Source organism: Porites lutea, chromosome 4, assembly GCF_958299795.1.
Source record: "Porites lutea chromosome 4, jaPorLute2.1, whole genome shotgun sequence".
Lineage (NCBI taxonomy): Eukaryota > Metazoa > Cnidaria > Anthozoa > Scleractinia > Poritidae > Porites > Porites lutea.
The window spans coordinates 7,082,209-7,089,484 of NC_133204.1; the positions used below are offsets into that span (position 1 = coordinate 7,082,209).

General features: G+C 40.4%; 1 protein-coding gene across 1 annotated transcript; it reads left to right on the top strand.

Moving 5' to 3' along the window:
* LOC140935538 (uncharacterized) lies at positions 1–6,487 on the top strand. The gene is made up of 4 exons (XM_073385097.1): positions 1–867; positions 2,446–2,968; positions 4,884–5,028; positions 5,832–6,487. The coding sequence occupies exons 1-4, from the start codon at positions 26–28 to the stop codon at positions 5,978–5,980; spliced, it is 1,659 nt and encodes a 552-aa protein (XP_073241198.1). The 5' UTR covers positions 1–25; the 3' UTR covers positions 5,981–6,487.
* The last annotated feature ends 789 nt before the right edge of the window (positions 6,488–7,276 follow it).

The window sequence follows — 7,276 nt, forward strand, 5'->3', positions numbered from 1 at the left end:
TCCTACAGTCCACACGAACCACGGAATGATGAACGAACATGTCTGGTGGAATATATCTGAAACGGCCATGGGCGCATTGCGAAACTGGCCCCATTTTGCGAACGTTCCGAACAAGCGTTCTTTCATAACGGACTTTCAGAGCAGAACAGTCAACGATTCAACGAATAAAGGACAAAGAATTTTTGGTTTTATCCATCCGCAAGTTGATGGCAAGTACACGTTTGCTATCACATCAAGTGGCCCATCTGAGCTTTGGTTGAGTCCGAATGAGCACCCCGCCTGCAGCCAATTGATCGCACGTGTCTACTCGCCTGATGAGTGGCCCTCCACCTTAAAAGAAGAGTATAATAAATACCATGGCCAAATATCTAGTGAAATCTCTCTTTACGCTGGCAAGAAATACTACATGGAGTCACTTGCAGTGAACAGGCAAAGTTCTGATGAAACCTTTGTCACTGTTCATTGGCTGAACACTTCCGCTTCAAAGAACTCGAACTTTAGAATTATTTTATCCAAGTATTTATCTCCTTTTTATGGCACCAATAGTTTGGAACGAAGTCCCCGCCGGTGCAACAGCGGCACTGAAAGCAATTTGCAGGAACGATTTCTTCGTCTGCCACTGATGAACAGAATAGAGTACATGACTTTATTTCCAACTTGCCGTTACAATCCCAGTTTCTTGGTGCGAAGAAAGCTCGAACGTTATCAGGGAGTTTGGCTGACAAAGGAATCCCTTGTGTTTCCGAAAGACGATACCGATATGTTTAGCAAAGAACAAATTCAGAAATGGGCATCACCCAATCCTGTAATAAAAAAGAACAGAGTTGAGTGCATTGTAAACGAGTTTATGTCCATTTTACGGCAGAAGTAAGTGGCGTTACTTTCTTAAAAATTTGACTGATATTCAGGGGTAATTAGGGTGTATGTGTTTTTTATTTGAAGTAGAACTTACCATCACGGCTCCAGCTCTTCATCTTTAACTATTTCCTCAAATTTTCCATTTTCTATTTTCTAACGGTCATGAATCTTTAAAGGTGTTATACTAAGTAAGATGCACGGGTTAATTCTCTTGTTTTTTAAATCCGGGTCCCCGAGAGCACAGTAAGATGTTTTAATTTTAATTTTTTTTTGGTAGGAGGGAGGAGGGAGGGGGGGGAGCCCAAGTTAGAAACTTACGCATGATGTCGAAATGGATTGTATACAAACAACCCCAGCTGCTTTATATACAAACCTGTTCCGAATGTTTGCTAACTAACACAGCGTTAGCACTGCGAAATTATTAAGAGTTATTTGAAACATAACAATCGACACTCGCGATAAGTTGATACCATCTTTGTAGAACTATATTTACCATTGACGATCAAGTTCGAATCCCCCATACAATCTGCTAGGTTTTACGCCCCTCCCCCTCTTCCCCAAATTTTTACGTACCAAGTAATTGTTTCCAAATGCAGTTGTCTGGAGAACTAAAAAATAATAGTCTACGCGAAAACGGAAATTGGGCGGCGAGCCGAGTGTGTTATGGAGGATTCAAAAATGGAAAAAAGGTTTTCGAAGACACTTGACACTGACTTAACAAGGTGAACTATGGTTTGGCGGAATTTTCAAATTGAACTTGTAACTACTGGTCTGAAAACTCAGAGAGGCAAACTAATCTCGATCCTTCAGAGACGCCGCGTGAACTTTGTCCAGCGGACTGGCAACATTGCGCGCTATAATACGGCACTATAAGAATCTATATATCGGTACACTATAGGAATCATATATGAGCTATCTACCCATTACACTATAGGAATCATATATGAAAAATCTACCCATTACAGACGTACTCGCCATTTTCACATAGACCATAATGCACCTTGTATCCATTGTTTCCATTTTCTCTTGCGTATTATAGTCTGGTCCCAAGAGAAATCGAAGATAATGGTTATGCAAAATTTTGGGTGGTAAACAAGGGGAATAATAGTCTATGTGAAAATGGTGAATAAAGGAAATCTAACGAGATGGTCAAACATTCACAACTCCAGACTCCAGTTGTCCAAAGGTGGATCAGACAATATTCCTCTAAGACTCCTCTAATCCTTATCCACTGGATGGTGATTTATCCGTTGGATGGTGCTATCCATCATTTGAAGACCCTCTTTGAACCACTGCCACCAGAGCTACTCTCTAGATCCAGTAATGTAGGAGCTGCTCGTAAGGTGTTTCCTTATTAGTCGCAGAAAACAATAACACATCATTGTTTCTTATTATTTTCATATTGTTTCACGGTTACGTGATCGAACCAATTGGCTTTTGGGGTTAGGAGAGCTGGTACATGACTCTAGATCGCTTGACTGTAAGAACGGTCAAAAAGCGACCAAATGCTCTGCCCTGCCCCACCCTGATGTTCGTCTGTGTAAAACCAGTTATGTGCTGCTGTATTTTCATTTGTTCTTTTTTCAGTGACATTTTCTTAAAGAATATCAATAACGTGATTCAAAAACCAGACGCCGAGAATGGTGATCGCTTCTTGCTGGATCTTGAAGTCGCTTTAAATTGCACCGATCAAACATTTAGGTTGACAGAACACGTTTACCAGAAGAAAGAAAGTGGTACCCTGTGTCTTCCTGAGGGAATGATTTGGAATAACAACGCCACAATTTACTTTATCATTCCTGTCAAGGAGCAAGGAAAATGGATACATCATTTCATCAAACAGGTCACTACTGCAAGTGTATTGACCGGTGATACTAATTTTCACGTCATTATCGCTGATTTTGAAAGCAAAGATATTGATATAGATGAAGCATTCAACACATCACTTCTCAATAGGAGGCATACTGTTGTCCAATTACGAACCGGAAAATTTTATAAGACACTAGCTTTGAACAAGGCTGTTGAAGTGGTACCCAATGCGCATGACATAGTCTTCTTGTTCGACCTGCACATTGATGTACCCGTCAATATTATGGATAGTATTCGAAAAGTAAGTGTCTCAAAGTCTACGTTTGGGAATAAAATTACATGAATAGAAAGATGCGAGTGGATTGCTTGCATTTGTACATGGCCACTATTGCTACAATCTTGGACAAAACTGTTGAGAAAATTGCATACTTGGGGGGCATTTTTTCTGAACTTCGTAGCCGACCGATTCTTCCCTCCGCCCCTTCCCCTGGAGCAGTGTCGTTGGGTCTTCAAAAGAAAGCCGGATCCCTAAGCATTTGTAGGAAGCAACTTTGAACTGGGGGAGGGGGTTTTCTTTACGCAAAGCCGTTGATTTGGAAATAGTTTTGTTGCGTTAGGTAGCGCGCATTAATGAAAACATTTTCTCCAGTAGTTTTGTCCAGGATTGTAGCTAGAAGGCCTATTAATCAGCTACTAATCAGGGGCACCCAACGACGATTTCCTCCTAAATAAATTGAAAACACTTTTTAGGCTATCTAGAGTACTTTTGGATCTCTAGAAATGCATTCTAAGCGGCGCTATAAAATTTGTATCTGTTCGGTCATCCTAGGAGAACTTGAATCTTTTCGAAATAACAAGGGCTTCAGTATTATTTTCCCGAAAATTTAGATGCAATTCAACGTTTTACGAAAATGAGGATTTTTCTGATGCCTCTCTAGATCACATTTTCGAATTCGAAAATTTTTGTTTTCCTTTTTTGTAAGAAAAATAGCCTAACCTGGGTAGTGAAATGTGAAAATTAAACTTCAGAAAATCGTAGGGAGTTTATTAGATAAGCCTCGAAAATTGTACATGAATGGAACGATCATTTAGAAATTTTTAGCCGTCCTCAAGCAATAGAAAATTCTAGGCAATATTTGCTTCTCCGAACAGACACACAGAAAACCATCTTTGGGTGCCCCTGACTAATCTTGGTTCAAATTTTAATCCACCTGGTAACAAAGGTGAATAACAAAAACAAAACTGAGTTTAAGGACTAAACAATATTTTGAAAGTTTGTTGATGACATTTAGTCTAACTTTTTAATTTAACATGTTACGGATGATAACCTATACGGAGTAGAGTTTCTTCATTTTCCAGGGAAAATACTCTACTTGAAAAAAGCAAGTGTACTAAAGTGGAAAAGGCCTCAACATAAGAGAGATTCTGTTTTCCTTAAAAACGTTAATCAATGCACAAAAAAACAGTTTTTGGAGCAAGTTATCAACAGGAAACGTGACAAATATAGGATAGCAACAACTAAAAAATTGATTAATTCCTAGTTTTTAAACAGAAACGCTGCGCTCCCAGACGACATTCTCGTCCCGTCGTTTCTTTTGGTCGCATGATCTGGAAACGAGGGGTTAGGGTTAAGCAGAGTGGCTTTGGGGACAAAAATGCCCAAACGAGCACTTGCATTCCTTAGCATGCGCAGTAATACTCGCTGCCATGGTCTTAAGAAAAAATTCAAAGTTGTCCACAAGTTTATCCTCTATAGTGGGGCACTTCTATCTATCTCACTAATAATTGTGGATATCTTTTACTTGTTAATGACGTTAGCCTGAGAAAACAGCCGACATTTGGTGACGCTACCACTAGTTTTCCCGCCAAATGACGTCTGAGAAACGAGCGTAGAAATTCCATACTGATGACGTGTCACTACCCAGATCTGGGTAGTGCATCTGATTGGTTGAATCAAATTTCCGACGCGGCAGGACCAATAAGAAGCACTACCCAGATCTGGGTAGTGACACGTCATCAGTATGGAATTTCTCTGCTCGTTTCTCATACTTCATTTGGCGGGGAAATCAGTGGTAGCGTCGCCAAATGTCGGCTGTTTTCTCAGGCTATAATGACGTGAGTTGTCTCAAGTCTGTACACGGAGACCTAAACTTTCCTGGGCATACAATCGCACTAAACATTCATTCTGAAGCAGTGATGTATATATCATTTTACAGAACACCATAGCTGGTAGAATGGTGTATTTTCCTATAGTTGGTCGCCTTAATTGTAACAGTGATTCATCGAAACATCGAGGATTTTGGCAAATGAACGGGTTTGGTCTTATGGCGATGTACAAGTCAGACTGGACAAAATTAGGAGGTAGGCAATATGTGAAACTAAAAACTGCAGCTTAAGTTATTTGGTCTGCTTCAATGATTTGGAAAAGACCAGGAGGGAGGCTTAAAAGTGACTCGTCTAAAGGGTGCAAGCCAAGATCCAGGGTGGTATCTTAACGAAAGTTTGAAGTGCTAGTTAGAATTAGAAGCGGGAACCACGAACGGAAAACATGTGCTGGTGCCAGTTTTCTTACATTTAACCGGTGGCTGAATTGCAAAAACCAAAAGTAAGATTGGACGTCAGCATTACCGCTTGAGTGTATGTATGAACTCATCCCTAACCCTAACCCTAACCCTAACCACCCAGACCAATGAAGGCACATATAAGATAAACTATTAGGACACCGATGTAAAGAGCGTTTTCACATGACGTCACGGCGGCCATATTGGTGTTCCAAAGCAATGAAACGGCGGCCATGTTGGTGTACCAAGACAACCCTGTCGGAATTGAACTCTTTTCTTATGTAAAAACTTTCTTTTGTTCCAATGAATTAGCATAGATGCTGGCCACGTGAGTGAAAACGCTCTATATTTCCCCAGCGATTTGAAAAATGTCATGAGCTTTTTTATACTCCCTTTTAATTAACGTGTAAGGGTGAATAAGACGAGGCCGAAGATCTATCATTACTCCGCAATGACATGCATGTACGATTTTAAAGGTATTACTAGTAATTGGATTAAATTACAAACGAGAAAAAAGAACCCTTTTACTTACCAGTTATTTTAAAAGTTGCTTCAGTTTGTCTCTGATCTATTTGTTTGAAAAACTTATCTTTGCCCAATCAGGAATGAACACTCAAGACTACCAATACAAATGGGGCGGAGAAGACTGGGATCTAATCGATCGCGTCTTGATGATGTCACTTGAAGTTGAACGAATCAAGCATCCAGGCCTCTATCATCACTGCCATCCAAGACAAGGGATGTGGAATTAGGCTAGCCCACGTGACAAGGGTTTCCACTCGAATTAAAGCGCGAAACTGAGTTGGAAGTAGAGCAATAATGTTTGCTGCGAAGGCTAGAATTAGGCTGTCATATCCGGATAAGTCCCTTATGAGTATCTCAGATGTGACAGCCTGATTAATAATTTTCTCCTTTCCCTTCTCTCACGTGTCTCCGCACGGTTCAAAGCATTCAGAAAATGGGACGGCGTGAGGAAATTTGAAAAAAGAAAGACAGTGAGGGGTGGGGTTGGTTCGTGCAATAAAAGCGTTCCCAACGCTGTCCTTCCTTCCTACATTGTTGTTGTCGCTCCGCTTTCCTTTCGCACCACTCTCAAATATCTAAACACCTAGAACAGGCTAGCATGTCTCGCAACTAGCACTCACCCGCCTGAAAACCCACAAAACACCTGTTATGCGGGCTAACATTGTCACATCTGGGATAATCATAAGCTAACCTCGTCCCCGGGGCTCTTCCGCCTGAAAAAATGGAAAAACCCTGGGGACGACGTTGCTTATAGCCACATTTATTACGCATCTGTGATTTATTTCGTGATTTTATGAACGATAGAAACCACAGTTTCGTGTTAATGGCAAGAGTTGGCCTTTTTTTCAAATTAAATTCATTGTCATTTTGAAAAAAAGGGGAAAAATGCAGTGCAAGGAGCAACAGTTAAAAGCTATAAAGAAAATAGATAAAACGAAATTATAGTGCAAGTTATAGCAGAAAAAAAATGATAGAATTGACCTTATGTCAATTACACAATTTTTAAACTGAAAAATAGTGAACTTGTCAACGCCAAGTACCCTGTCTACACTGATGTCTGTAAGACTGTATGTCGCAATGGAAGCTCTATCATAATGGGCGGCCACTTCGCAATTGCTCGTTTCTCAGACGTCATTTGGCGGGGATACCAGTGGTAGCGTCGCCAGATGTCGGCTGTTTTCTCAGGCTACATGACATCATCAAATGTTCAAATTAGAGAGTTATCGATCCTTCTGAGTTCTTACTTGTCTTACTTTCATAAAGTATTACAGCAGCTAAAAACTAATATTCATACCTGTGGCTGTGTATGACTCAATATCTTACCAGTGAAAACCTAACAGAAAAGGTGAAAGACCTTTCAAAGGTTTTGGCTAAAATTCAGTCCACCTGGCTGTGCCGCAAACTATTAAAGCGCTAGTTGTAAAATTTTAGCGAGTCTATGGTTTGTTAGAGTTGTTTGTCCTTTTTTCCGTAGCTGGATCTGATAGGTAGAGCTCTGATCACACCAAACTGCATCTTGTTAG